Raw genomic sequence first — 14,157 nt, 5'->3', positions numbered from 1 at the left:
GCCTACCCATGTGACCCAGTCCCACTGGTCCAAAAAAGATGCCCATAGAAAGATTTCTCAGGGCTCCTGTAGCTCATGCCAAGAGCTCAGGAGAGCCCCCAACCAGATCACCTAAAGTCCAAGCTGGGCATTACTTGCCTGGCCAGGCCCAGCCTGGAGCCTCCAGCCAGCACCTGGTCCAAGCATCACAGGAATGGGAGGTTAGTGGGTGGGCTGGAGCCGCTCTGACCCCTCTGCAGGGGCATTCGATTGACCATGGGCCCCCAGAGTGGGACTGGAATGGTAAGCAGGGTGGGGTCCCACTTGGGAGAGGATGGGGAGCACACCCCACCTCCTCTTCTCTCCGTGGCCCCGCCCAAGCGGGTAAAATGGGGTCAGATGGCCGCCAGCACCGTGGACAGAGCCTGGGGTCAGCACCAAGGCCAGCACCCACAGCCAAGACCCCTGGAGCCAGGAGCTAGCACCACGGACAGAAGACCAGCCACTAGGACCCTGTCAGAAGCCAGGACCGGGGACAGAGCCCTGGTGCGGACCAGGGACCCAGAGGACAGCACCTGGCCAGTCCTCGGTCAGCCCTCAGCCAGGCCCTGGGGAGGCTGGACAAGCCCCCACACGCTCCAGTCTTCTAAGGTACCCGGAGAAGAGAAGAGACACGGACCACACATCGGTCCCATAAAATTAAATGCTTTTTAGTCTTTAAAATAGCATTTACACAGAAGCAGCTCTATTAACTATCTGGACGGACACTCCGACTTGATACAGTATCTACAGCGCAGATGTGTGCAGGCCAGAAACGCCAGGAAGGAAGCGGCACGAGAGGGTTGGCAGCCACCCGAGGGCAGCAAGGAGGAGCAGGCTGGCTACCCCCTCTTCCCCACACCCTGCCCCTGCAGCAGCTGTGTGCATCTGGGCCCCTTGCCCCTCAGGGTCACATCCCCACCACCACCAGCTGAAACACGTCCCCCTCCCATCTACCCCCTCGCCAACCCTCCCACTTTCAGATGGGACCTGTGTCCCTGCATTCAGTCTGAGACCCGGTGGGGGGGGGGTGCTGGCCACCACCTCCCCCAGAGCACACAGGCCAGGCAATAAATAAATAAATTAGATCCCTACCCTGGGCATCCACAGAGGACCCTGGGGGCTCTGATTCCACCTTTAAGAAAGGCCAACCCAGCCCAAGCAAGAGTGGTGGGGCCTGTGATTTAAGCAAAGAGGGGGCGCAGGCCCACTAGCCACTCCTCAGCTTAGTCTGGGGCTCTGTGCACCGCTCTTTAGGCAAGTGGGGGGTCCCCGAGGCACACCCCAAGGGCACAGGGTCTGCACGGACACAGGCTGCTCCGAATAGGAATGGACGGACTGCTGAACTCAGATCACGGTGGTCTGGGCTGCCCTCAGCCCCTCGCCCAGCCTGCTCCCACTCTGTCCAGGCCTGGGCCCCCTGACATGGCCCCTTGCGTGCATGGAAGCACAGGCTGACCTGACCAAGGACAGCCACCAATAAGGCAAGCTCACACGAGCCCCAGAGACAATGCCCTCCTGTAGGAGCAGGCAGGACCACCGGATCCCCCACCTCGGGGCGGAGCTGAAGGCACTCTCTCCTCAGTCACATGATGTCAACAAAAAATTCACAGGGGTTGCCCATGGCCTTCTGGAAGGACTGGCGGCTGCCTGTCAGCTCCGGGGGAACAGCAGCCAGCTCCCGGACAGGCGGCCCCCCTGGTGGCCCCCCCCCCACTGAGTAAGCCTTCGTTAAGGGGTACAGCGGGGGTAGCCCCGGGGCAGCAGCCGAGGCCTGGCTGTGTGGGCTGCTGCCCCGGCTGAGCTGGCTAGCCGGACGCTCCCGCCAGCTGCCGCCACCGACCCCACTCGGCGCCGTGTGGTCCGACTCGCTGCCACTGCCCCCGGCTCCGGCCGCCCGGCGCTCCTTCTCACGGCCCAGTGCCCGCCGGCTGCTCCCGCCGGCGCTCCGGGTGGACCCACTGCTTTTGCTTCCTGGAGTTGAGGACAGGGGACAGGAATGAGATGCTCAGTGTCACACCACATCACTGCCAGGATGACCGGCCATTGCCAGGGAAACCAGGGACAGAACCTGGGGGTCTCAAGCACGGTGGGTGTGGGGGGGCAGCCATGCAGACAGGAGAGCAGGGCTGGCCCCACTCAGAGAAGCAAGAGCAGCAGCAGCAGGCCGGGGGGAGGGGGAGGCAGGGCGAGCAGAGGCAGGCAGGCAGGGACACTCTGGGGCCAGCTCAGTGCCCCCCATCTCACCCCAATGCCTGATCTTGCAGCTGAGAGCCTGAGGCACAAGTGAGGCCCCATGTGCCCGGTGCTCCCGTTGGCCATCCTGGGCCCCCCACCCCCAAGACCCACCTTCCGTCCAGCCCCAAGGCCCTGGCCAGCTACTCAGCTCAGCCCCCGTCCTGGGCTCCCAGGAAGAGCGGGGACCCTGAGAAGGCCAGCTGGCCGGGAACATGCCGAGAGGGACGCCGGGCGGGACCCTGGCTTACCGGCCCGGAGGGTCCACTCCGCTAGTCCTTCAGTCTAAGGCTTGCTCAGCACAAAGCAAGGGATAGCACGAGTTACACAGCAGGCCCGGCCCGGACACCCATTCCCGCCTGCGGCGCATGCCGCCACCAGCCGGGCCTGTCCAGGATCTGCAGGCGCCCAGCACCAGCTTCCTCTGGGCCACCGCTGCCCTCTGACCTGCTCTCCTTTCTCCCCCATCCCTGTCTGCCTCTACCAGGCTGGCTGCCTGACCTCTGTCCCCTGGCCTCAGTGCCACCAACACCCTCAGGCCACTCCTCCAACGAGTCCCCTCCTCAGGGACGCCCCTGAGCTTCCTGCTCAGCTCTCCAGACATCCTAGGGTGGGTCCCCAGTTGTCTGTGGGACTGTCCACCTCTGGCTCCAGGCCAGGTTGCAAGTGCTGGGGACAGGTGTCTGTCCTCCATCGTGTCCTGGGCCCTCTCTGCCGTCCTCCCCAGCCCATCTCGTGGCCTTTTGCTTCTGTTGCACCCGGAACATCAGCACCCCCACGACACACAGCCCCCAAGTCTGCAGAGTTCTCCCCATCCTCCTGAACCACTCACCCCTTCCAGAAGGAGCTCACCCAGGGCCTCAGCACAGAGCAGGGAGGAGCGCACGGGGCAGGGGGGCGGGCACACACGGCAGAGCCAGGCGGCAGGGACAGTGGGGAGCTGGGCACCCAGCAGGCTCTCACCTTCGCTCTGCTGACTCCCTGCGCTGCCGCTACCATAGCTGAAGCCAGCGTCCTGGTACGCAGGTGGGAAGCAGGGCGGGGGGCCCGGGTACTGGTAGGGGTAGCCCTGACCCAGGGGCCACGGGGCAGCCGGATGGGGCAGGGGGGCCAGCGTGTCCTGATCCGAGGCCCCGCTGGAGCCACTGTTGAGGTTCAGGGCTGCGAGATCTGGCGGGAGGGGCGGGCGGGTGAGGGCAGTGTGGGTGGGCCCTCGGGGGACCCCCGCCCCGCAGCCCCCCACTCACTGCTGCACAAGTCCCCAAAGACGTAGTAGCACTGCTCCGAGAAGGTGATCTTGTTGACCGTGTGCCGCAGGAAGCCCCGCTTCAGCATGCTGCTGGCGTACTTGCGAGCCTCGCGCCGCTCCTTGAAGCCCTCCACGTGCGTGTACAGCCAGTCCACCACGTCCGCCCCTGACCCGGAGCGCGCGTCAGGGCCCAGAGCCTGGGGCCCCAGCCCACCCGCCTGGAGCCAGCCCCGCGGCGCCCCTCACCGATGACGGCGTTAGCGATGGTGATCTTGAGCCACATGCGGTCTCGGATCTCCAGGCCCGAGTCTGGCAGCTGCATGACGCGCACCACGGCGCCCATGTCGCTCTTCACCGTCAGAGGCGTCTCCTCCAGTTCTGCAAGGCACAGCCCCCCCCCCCTCAGCCCTGAGCAGCCAATGGCAGGGAGGGCAGGGAGGGGCCGCGGGGCCCACCGAGGGGACCCCGCTCTGGGTTGGGTCTGTGGTCACAGAGCCCAGGCCGTGAGGCTGTCCAGCGACTGTGGGCTCCAATCCCACCATAGCACAGACCCTCACAGGGGCGGGGAGCAAGGAGGGTCGGGTCTTTGTCCCCTACCCCTGCAGATGCTTCGTCAGGATCTTGGGCCCAAACCCAGGTGAGGCCACCCCCCCCACTCCACCCCCACCCCTGCAGACCAGAGCCCCACAGGGAGAGAGAGGCCTCCTCCCCTCCCCGACTCCGCTCGCTCAGGGCTGTTAGTCGTGTTAGCTGCAGGAAAGCCAGGTGGGGGCGCCAGGCGCAAGCCCTGCCTCTCCTCTCTGGGGGAGAGGGACCCCAGGGCTGGCCTGGCCCCTCCAGGCATCTTTCAACCCCACCACATGGCCAGCCAGCTGGAAGGAGGGCATGCATGACGGCAGACGCACGTGTCAGCCACATCCGTCCCCGTGCAGGCCCTCCGCCGCCACAGTGCTGGGTGGGCGCCCGGGGGCCTCGGGTCCCTGCTCCCCTGAGCTGCCACTTACGTGGAGCGCCGGGCACAGAGCTGGTTAGTGAGGAGGAGCTGGTGCGCGTGACGGCGCTGGAGCAGGGGCTCGTACCGTAGCGTGGCAGGGCTCCGGTCAGCGCCGCCGTGTGGGACAGCCAGGCGGCGGGGTCGATGGGCCGTACCGGGTCAGCTGGGTGGCCACCGTGTGGTAATGGATGGACGGACAGACAGACGGATGGATGGCAGCGCACGATGGAGCACAGAGGCACAGAGGAAAGGACCTTCAGGCTGGGCAGGTGCCCTCACCCCCCCTCCCACAGCAGCCCTGCAGGGTCACTCACCCCTCGGGATGGTGAAATAGCTCCGGGGCGTCGGGTCCCAGCACTTGGCCACCGTGAGGCTGATGGGCCTGTGGGGTGCAGCGGGTCACACAGGCGAAGCCACGGGGGCCCCAGACACGCCCCCGCCCGCCCCTACACCTCACCCCGTCTGGGACACGATCTCCCGCAGCACCCGCACAGCGTCGTCATTGCTCATGTTCTCGAAGTTGATGTCGTTTACCTGGGGGGTGAGGGGTTCAGCGTGGCGGCTCGGGGAGCTGGCCTCGCGGCACCCCCAGCTCCTCCCCGCAGCCCCACACCTGCAGCAGCATGTCCCCCGGCTCGATGCGCCCGTCGGCCGCCACGGCCCCGCCCTTCATGATGGAGCCGATGTAGATGCCACCGTCGCCCCGCTCGTTGCTCTGGCCCACGATGCTGATACCCAGGAAGTGGTGCCTCTCTGCAGGGGCGAGGGGTGAGCAGGCGCCCGCTGAGGGGTGCAGCCCAGCCAGGGGACCCAGCACCCCATGGGGGACCCAAAGAAGGCCTCACCCATGTTGAGAGTGACAGTGATGATGTTCAGAGACATGGTGGAGTCCGTGATGCTACTGAAGGAAGAAGCCTGCAGAGCAACCCAAGTGAGGGCCGGGGGTCAGGGGCTTCATGGGACGCCCTCCGCCCCACCCCCTGCCCCGCCGCCACCTACCCGGTCTGCCTGCCGCAGGCGCTGCTTCCGTCGCCTCCGCTTGTGCTTCCGGATGAGCCGCGAGGACGTGCTCTGCTCCGTGGAGCTGCTCAGGCTGGGGGAGGGCGGGGAGGTTAGGGGCCTGGCCCAGGACTGCAAGGCAGGGGCGGGGCGGAAGACAGGGCACCCACACACAGGCCCCCAGGACACCCCCAGCTGGGTCCGCCTGAGACGAGCTGGGGTAGAGTCTGCCCAGGATTAGGCTCAGCTCCGGCGCGGACACGGCCTGACCCAGACGACATGTGCCAGCTCTGCACCTCCGTGCAGCACCACTCAGGCAAGACGGACACACAAACACTGTGGAAGCCAGCGTGCATGTGCACACACCCATCCATGGATATATATGCTCCTGGAACCACACACCCCCGTGCATGCGCACACATACCCGTACACATCTGCATACCCATATGAGACAGGACTGTGCATGTGCCTGCTCACACACCCATGTGCACACACATGCCCTGCGGGCACACCCATTACACACACACAGGCATGCTTGTGCACACCTGGTATTTGCTTGCACACATCTGGATGCGCCCACCCACGCACACCTATAACACCCGTGCACAAATCTGCATGCATACACACCGATGCACACATCCATGTGCACACACACCCACGTACACACATCCACACACCTGTAACACCCATGCACAGATCCATGTGCACACACACCCATACACACACCTGTAACACCCGCGCACACACATCCACACACACCTGTAACACTCACGCACGCACACATCCATGAGCACACACGCCTGTAACACCCATGCACACACATCCATGTGCATACCCACCCATGCACACACATCCACACACGCCTGTAACACCCGTGCACACACATCCATGTGCGCACCCACCCACGCACACCTGTAATAGTCACACACACATCCATATGCACACACGCCCACGCACACCTGTAATACCCACACACATACATCCACATGCACGCACACCTATAGCACCTGTACACACACCCGCATGCACACACCCACGCACCGGCTTGTGTTGTCATCCTCATCGGAGTCGATGAAGCTACTGGACTCGAGTTCGCTGCTCAGAACCGCAGAGGCACTGTCGGGGGGCAGCCCCAGGTCTCGCCGCCGGTCCCCCCTTGGGTGCCCATTGGTCCGGGCAACTGTGGGGACAGCAAGTAGGGGAGCTGGCCGTGGAGTTCCCTATGTGGCCTCAAGCACCAACTGACCTGGGAGCCCGCCAATGGTGGGGCTGCTGGGGGGGGGAGTGTCCCTGGGGTCCTGGGCAGACAGGCCTAGGACCTCCACTCTTGGACCCCCATTGGTTTGGGGGCACTACTGGGAGGAGGCAGTGTCGTAGGGTGCACCACAGGGTCCTGGGCATGTCTAGGACGCGGCTTCATTACCTTCTTCACGGTTCCGCCGTCGGGCTCGCTCACGCCGGTGGCTGACCAGAGACTCCGTGCCAGTCTCATTGTCCATCCCATCGCGGCTGCTGGCTACGTTGGGGCTGTGCCCACAAGAGAGGGTGGGCTGGGGCAGTCTGCGCTGCCTACACTGCAACATCCTCCCGGCTGCTTCTCTCCTCTCCCACCCACACACCTGCCCAGACTGGGCCTCCCTGCCCACCCCTCCTCCACTGACCATTTTCTACTGACCATGGGTCCCTGGTTAGTTGCCCCTTCCCCTGACAGGCCTGGTAGGCAGCAGGCCCCTCAGGACCAGCAGGCTCAGCACCACCCCCCCCCCACCGTCCTTACTGGAAAGAGGGTGGCCGGGAGTCCCCAATGCCGCCCATTCTCTCAAGAGGTGGGGGCAGGTCTGTGTGACCATCAGTGCTCTGAGACCCGGCATCTGAGTGTACGCCCTCGGCCAGGACCAGCTGCGGAGGACAGCAACGGCTCAGGGATACCCGCCAGCCTGCAGGCCTACCCCCACCCACACGGGTTCAGCCGAGCCCAGCCCCCTCCCTAGCCAAGTACCCTTCTGCCAACATCCCATGGACTCACCCAGGAGACCACACGGCCGTTGAAGCAGGGCAGCTTGGCGTTATCATCAGAGATCTCCTCCTTCACCACCCTGCGGGCAGATAGTGCCGTGAGACCACCTGCAGGAGGGCTGGCTCCCACCAGCAGGCTCTGGAGGGATGACGCCCCCACACTCTCATCCAGGGTGCATGCCAGCCCGGGCTGTCCAGCCACATGCCCAGACGTCAGTCTGTGTGGATGCCCCTGCCTGCAGCAATCCCACCTGGGGACCCTTGTCATCCTTCTGCGGACACCTCCCGGGGCCCAGGTCAGAAGGAGGTCCAAACTCCCGACCCTCGAGTGGCAGAGGGTCACCTCGTCACCCCTATAATGCAAACGTCTGCCCCGCTCTGTGTCTCTGTGCCCCACGGAGTGTGGCTCCAGGACAGCGGGGCTCTGTCTGGCTTCTTCTCTGCACCTCCCCACCCCCCAGACCCAGCCCCACCCCAGAACAGGGCCTGATTCACAGCAGGCCTCAATACAGACGTGAGGATAAGCAGACCACACGAGCACGGGCAGGCTGCGATGGGAGGGCATGCAGACCTGTATGTGCACACGGAGGGCAGGCCACCGCCCGCCTGGCCCGTCCACCCGGCTGTGGAGACAGAAGCAGACCCCACTCTCTGCAACAGCCCAACTCAAGGCCTGAAAGGACAGCCAGGCACAGGCTGCTGGGCCCACTGAGAAGTCCCAGCCTCAGAGGCCAGCAACCAGCCCCTGGCCTGGCGGTGTGGGGGTGGGGACGGTACCCAGGCAGGACACAGAAAGCCAAAGCAACGCTAACGGGGTGATAAGCCAACGACACCGTGGTCAGACGCAGGTGGGGCATAGGGTCATCTGTCAGATCCCAAGAAGCAGCCAGCATGGTTCACAAGGGCCGTGCAGAGGGACAGGCAAGGGTTATGGCCCAGATGAACCCCACACCGTGGCCTCCTTGAGGCCCAGGGGTCAGGGCAGGCAGGGCCAGGCCTGCAGCAGGAGGCACCCCGACGCCCCACCCCCCTCAAGCCCAGCGCTGCCCAACACAGTGGGATTTCCACACCAGGGACTCGGGTCCAGGAGCCAGGAGAACAGGCAGGAAGCAGCCTTGTGACCTGTTGAGCCTGGACACCGGACTCTGCCAGTCCTGGGCAAAAACAGGTGGCGGAAGGCCTCCACGGGGCGGGCACGCCACACTCCTCCAAGGGAGCGAGGCCCAGGTCCACCACCCACCACTCAGGCCTCAGAAGACAGGAGAGACAGGGCCGGCCAGGACTGGAGGAGGCACCCTGCCAGCATCCCGCAGCGACCCTCTGACACACCCCGTTGCATGCCAGCCACGCAGGGAGCAGAGAGGTGGGCAACCTACAGGAAGAGAAGACCCTGTATCTGGTGCTCCAACCAGTGCAGACAGCACAGCTGAACACAACAAGCTCCCCGGGGAGCCTGGGACCCAGCCCGGGACTCAGCTGAGGTGCCCCAAGAGGGGGCCAGGAGAAGACCTAAGGGGGCCTAGCACCACCTGGGGCTCTGCCAGCTGCAGCCAGCAGACAGCTGTGCAGCCAGCCTTCCTGGGGGCCCAGCCGGCTGAGAGCACGGGCGGTGAGTGAAAGCAGCAGCCAAGACTCGGGAAGGAGCTGGTTCCTGTTCTATGGCCCAGGTGGCCCAACTTCCCCTGCCACTGCCAAGCCCCCGCCCTTTCTGACTCACCCCGGGGCCGGCAGATGAGCTCCCAGCCCTCACTGCACAGAGCCTGCCTGGCTCCCCCAGCGGCGGACGGCCACCTGGCCAGGGCCTCCAGGTGACCAATTACCCACGGCTGCCCGAGCCTCTGTGCCCCCCACCCCTGCATAAATGAGCCCCCAGGGCCCAGAGTCCCTGCTCCCCTGCTGGAGGAACCCAAGTCCCCCAGCCCAGCGGGACAGGACATCCCGCCTTCCACCCGAGGCCCGGAGCAGCAGGGGGGCACCAAGGCCCCCACCCAGTTAGGCCAAAACAGCCAGCAGGTGGGGGGGTTGCCAGAGCCTCCAGGACAAGGGCACAGGTGCCTTCCTCAGGATGCACGATGCTACCCCCCACTGCCCAGCATAATCTCTGGGAGCTCCAGGCAGAGCCAAGGGCGGGGGAGGCCTCAGTGGAGCCTGGGGGAAATGCCTCCGAACAGCTCTGGGGCTCCCTCCCGGGCCAGGCCTCACCAGGGGGAAAAGCAGACCTTGGAAACAGTCTCTGCTGACCCTCAGGGGCACCCGCCCAGGGGCACCCCCCCCCGCCCCGGCACCACGCCCCCAACCTCAAAATTCCTGGCGAGGTCCCAGTTAGCCTCAAACTTGTGGCTGTCCGGCCCCGCCCACCACCCCCGCAGACTCGCCCTGGCAAGGAATCTGCCCAGAGCAGGGCCCTTAGAGCCAAGCACAGCCACAGGGGGACCCCCAGGGCTCCCAGAGGCCACAGCATGCCATAGGCCAACCCTTGCCTATCCTCAGAGGCAGAGGGTCCCCCCACGAAACTCCTGCCACGGAGCAGGAGGACGGCAGAGCCAGCTCATACATGACAGAGCAGATCTAGAAGAGACCCCCCCATGCCCTCAAAAGTCAGGGATCCTCAGCTCCCGCCGTGCCTCTGGCTGCCCCTTCCCTCCTGACCCTAGAGCTCCCCAGGCCATGGCCCTGCAAGCTCCAGGACAAGGGGGTCACGGTCCTCTACACCCTGCCATACATGCCGAGGGTGCTTCTCTGGACCCTCCCAACACCCCTGGGGGCGCTGAGCCCAGATGGACCGGCCGCAGAGGGCAGAGTGGGCCCACCCCCTGCCCCGCCACCCTCACCGGCCCACAGACAGAGGGCTTCAGAGACCGAGCTCCTGGCCCAGAGATGGAGGTGCCCGGGCCACTGTCAGGCAGATGAGCTCAGCGCCAAGTCTATCCAGGCCTGGAATCAGCAAGGCAGCCCCGGTAGCAAGGGACTCCAACCCCTGCCTCACAGTCTAAAAGCTGGCCCCAGACTCCTCCCCGTGCCACCGCTCACCAGAGCCAAAGCTTGGCACCTCTGGGCCAGCCCACCATAGCCCCAGGGCCCTTCCCCAGGTTTGCTGTGACCTGCACGTGAAAAGTGGGAGGTAGGCACAGGACCCCCCACCCACTCGGCCAAAGATGGGAGTGGGTCCCGGCGCAGAGCAGGTGGCCAGGGCCACACCTCAGACTCCCCTTTCCCTTACTAAGTGGCCAACCATGGCTGGGAACAGAGGCTCGGGGAACTCAAGGCCTGGCCTACAGTGGGATGGTAGGCTGGGGCAGGAGGCCCAGGCTCACCAGGGTGGTCCACACAGCCCCTGATCTGAGGCTACCCCTCTCATGGTGGGGCCACTGCCCAGCCCACCCAGGGTTGCCGAGAATGCACGCTCCCTCTCTGCCCCTCCCTAGTAGCGGTGGATAACAAGAAAGTCTAATTGTCCAAACTTCCCTCAGGCCCCCCAGAGAACTGCTGAACGGCCCCCGCTTGACCTGACCTGAGGCTGCCCAGGGTCCATGCAAACCAGAGAATCCAGGAAATGGCCTCAATGTCAAAGTCCTGAGACACAGTCACACACAAGGACACAGGCTGCCTGAGGGCGGCCAGGCACACCTGCTCAGCCCATGAGGCCTCTAAGTACCCCCCGCCCCAGCATTGCTGAGCTGGGGACTCAAGTTACCCACGGCTGTGCTGGGTCAGGCCTCGGACAGAGCTTCAAGCATACAGCCGGCCTCCTGCTCACCGTCCCAGAGGCCCTGCCCAGTGCAAGTGGGAAGTCCCCTCAGCCAAGACAGCCGCCACTAAGGCTGGACATCGGGACACTGACCCAGAGGCTTCTGGCGTCAGCAGATGGTCCAGGCTGCTCCCGGGAACCCAAGTACTATGCGGCTCAACAAGCAGAGGCCCAACAGAGAGCACCCTTCAGGCGGGGGGGGGGGGGTGGGTGACAACCCATGGCTCCTAGTGATCCTCGACCTCTGCTTTACCCTCAGGACCCTGGAGGAGAGATCCAGAGGGAGGGTCTCTTGAGCCTCTGGAAACTTCCGAAGACTCCTACAGACAAATCTGTGCCCGCTAGAGATCACCTCTTTTCCCCCATGCTAACTACAGTGGACCCACTGGGCAGCTAGGACCCTGCCCTCATCCCTTCCCTTCCCCCCTGACATTCCTCTGACCCCAAGCCCCATGAATCACAAGCCTTTCAGGTCAGCCCTATAAGCACCTGCCCTCCACAGAAGGGGGGCAGGGGGACCCCGAGTCTGACAAGCGCCAAGCTCACCCTGGGCCACGGACCTTGACCACCGGCAAGTCAACACACTCAGCCACACAGGCCCCGGCCCAGAGTGGGTGCAGAAACGAGGACCCTCGCCTCCCCACCGCCCAGCGCTCCCAGGCTCCTGGGCAGGCAGCCAGGGCCCCAGGCGTCCCCAGCTCAGGGCACAGCCAGGCTGGACGCGCGGCACCCCCGGGGACTGGAGGCACTGCGCCCGGTCACAGTCCCAAGACTCCCCAAGGCCCTGCCCGGGCGCGGACAGGTGCGGACACCCGTCCCCGCGCACAGGCCCCCACGGCCCACTGACCCGAAGTCCTGGTCCATGGACTTGAAGAAGAATTTGTAAGCGTGCACGGGCCGGTTGCTGAGCACATTCTTGAAGTCGGCCAGCGTGACGCGCTCGGGCGCCACGGGCAGCTTGACCAGGTACGGCGTCTCCTCCTCGTCCATGTGATAGATGATCTTGGTCTCCGCCATGGCGCGGCGGCGGCGCGGGGCCCGCGCGGCGCTCCCGGCCCGGCCCGGGGCTCGGACGCCGGCGCCTCCCCGCTGCCGGCCTGCGCCCCGCCCGCCCGCCCGCCCGCCGCTCCCGGCCCGGCCGCTCCCAGGCCCCCGGCGCCCCGCCCGGCCGCCCCGGCCCCACCCGCCCCGCCGGCCCCGGCTCCGCTCGCGCCCCGCCTGCTGCCCCGCGGCCCGCGGCCGCCCATCCGCCCCGGCCCGGGGACGCAGGCAGGGAGGGCGCGCGAGGCCCGGCCGCGTCCGCGCGCCCCGCCGCCGCCGCCGCCGCCGCCGCCGCCCCCTCGGGCCGCGCAGTTAAAGGGACCGCCGGCCCCGGGCCTGAGCGCGCCCGCCGGGGGGCGCCCGAGAGCGGGCGGGGCCTGACGTCACCGGGCCGCTGGCGGCGCGGCGCGGGGCGGGGCTGCGCACGCGCGGAAGGGCCGGGGTGGGGGTGAGGGGGAGCGCGTAGGCGACGGAGCCGGCGCCGGCGCACAGCTCGCGCCGCTCTCCCGGGCCCCGCCCCCGCCCCCGCCCCCGCCCCCGCCCCCCTTCTCCCACCCGGCGTCCCCGGCCCAGCACGCGGGACGCCCGCAATGTGTTCGGGCCGTAACCCCTGCTTGGCCTACGGTGTCGGCCCGTGGGCGGACAGGCGCGCGTCCCCCGGAGGGAGAGGGCTGGGGAGCCCCCCGGAAGCAGCCCTGCGGTCAGAAGGGAGACCCCGCCCCAGGCGACGCCAGGTCCCCCGCCGGGGCCCGCAGGGGCCGACCGCACCACCCGGAGTAGGGTTCCGGTTCTCCACCCCCTTCGCGAGCGCTCCGGGGCCCGTGGGTGCTCAGAGTCGGGGGGCGTCCCGGTCACGTCGGCGGGCAGCTGGGGGGGGCCGCACGGGAAGCCGAGGTCACTTGTGTGCGGGCGGGAGCCAGAGACAGCTCGGTCCCGCGCCCGGACGCCCACTGCGTGCCCGCGCGTCCTCTGCCGGCCCCACAGAGGCTCCGCGAAGCGCGCGCCGAGTGCATGCGGGTGCTCGCGCGGAGCCGGGAGTGCGTGTGCGGCCGAAGGCAGCGGCGGAGGTCGGCGCCGGCCGAGTGCGCACGCACGTGTGCACAGAGTGCCCCGGGCCAGGTGCTTCTGGCAGCGGGCGGATTCCCCCCCATCACCGCCTCTGTCGATCCAACCAGCCTGGGGTCCTCTGGGGACCGAGGGAGACCCAGAGCAGCAGCCCCCGGGCCGTGGAGGCTCCAACCACACGCTGACCCCGCTGGAGGCAGAGGGTCTCCCCCACCCCACGAGGAAGACTTGAGGCCAGTAGAGGGAGTCCCACACGGTGAGAGCGAAGGCCGATAGGACCCAAGAGTGATCATGGTGGAGGATGACTGATGCCCCTTGCAACCTGTCCCCAGCACTCCCCCTGAAGCTGGCTGGAGCCTGGAGCCGTCCCAGATGCCTAGTCATGACCATCCCTGGGCAGTGGATCAGCACAGGAAAAAGCCCACCGGTCCACCACTGACTGGAGGAGCCAGACTTTGAAGGAGAGCCCCTGAGCTCGGGCTAGAGACCACCCCCAGGTCAGCCTAGGCCAAGGGCACTGACCTCCATCCCCCTAGGCTCTGGTGGGGGGAGAGGACAGGGCTCTGTGAGGTGGACACTCAATCAGCAAAGCATGCAGCGTCTCCCCTCGGGTCTCAGTTTCCACAGAGGTAATCCGAGGAAGCCAGGTAGCACGGCCTTGGAGGAAGGGTCTGCCGCGGCCTTCTGCTGGGTGTTTAGGGGAGGGAGACAGTCCCCACTCGGAGAGCTCCCAGGGGACCAGCGTCCCCCAGACCAGACACCAGTGACTGCTGGTCTCACAGATGCAGGGTC

The 14,157-nt window shown here is 66.4% G+C and overlaps 1 protein-coding gene across 2 annotated transcripts; it reads right to left on the bottom strand.

Annotated features, from left to right (window-relative positions):
- Window positions 1–668: 668 nt before the first annotated feature.
- Window positions 669–12,357, bottom strand: DVL1 (dishevelled segment polarity protein 1). Of its 2 annotated transcripts, none has more exons than XM_080802431.1 (15): window positions 12,107–12,357; window positions 7,522–7,591; window positions 7,273–7,394; window positions 6,919–7,022; window positions 6,537–6,675; window positions 5,496–5,589; window positions 5,342–5,411; window positions 5,110–5,249; window positions 4,954–5,030; window positions 4,811–4,878; window positions 4,507–4,659; window positions 3,749–3,880; window positions 3,501–3,668; window positions 3,217–3,423; window positions 669–1,992 (listed from the first exon to the last, which is right to left on the bottom strand). In XM_080802431.1, exons 1-15 carry the CDS (start codon window positions 12,274–12,276, stop codon window positions 1,604–1,606), a joined length of 2,103 nt encoding a protein of 700 aa, XP_080658557.1. In that variant the 5' UTR covers window positions 12,277–12,357; the 3' UTR covers window positions 669–1,603. The 2 variants fall into 2 exon arrangements, with proteins under 2 accessions (XP_080658557.1, XP_080658558.1); XM_080802432.1 differs by having other exon boundaries at window positions 4,582–4,659.
- Window positions 12,358–14,157: the final 1,800 nt, after the last annotated feature.

Source organism: Martes martes (assembly GCF_963455335.1).
Source record: "Martes martes genome assembly, chromosome: 4".
Taxonomy (NCBI): Eukaryota; Metazoa; Chordata; class Mammalia; order Carnivora; family Mustelidae; genus Martes; species Martes martes.
Note: the sequence above shows the minus strand (reverse complement) of the source record. Positions and strands in the feature narration are given on the sequence as shown.

Excerpts from the sequence above, each read along its gene's own strand:
- DVL1 (XM_080802431.1), bottom strand. The coding sequence starts at position 12,276 with ATGGCGGAGACCAAGATCATCTATCACATGGACGAGGAGGAGACGCCG. Across the intron at positions 5,412-5,495 it reads GCCTGCGGCAGGCAGACCGG|GCTTCTTCCTTCAGTAGCAT; the intron begins GTAGGTGGCGGC and ends GTTGCTCTGCAG. Across the intron at positions 5,250-5,341 it reads CACTGTCACTCTCAACATGG|AGAGGCACCACTTCCTGGGT; the intron begins GTGAGGCCTTCT and ends TCGCCCCTGCAG.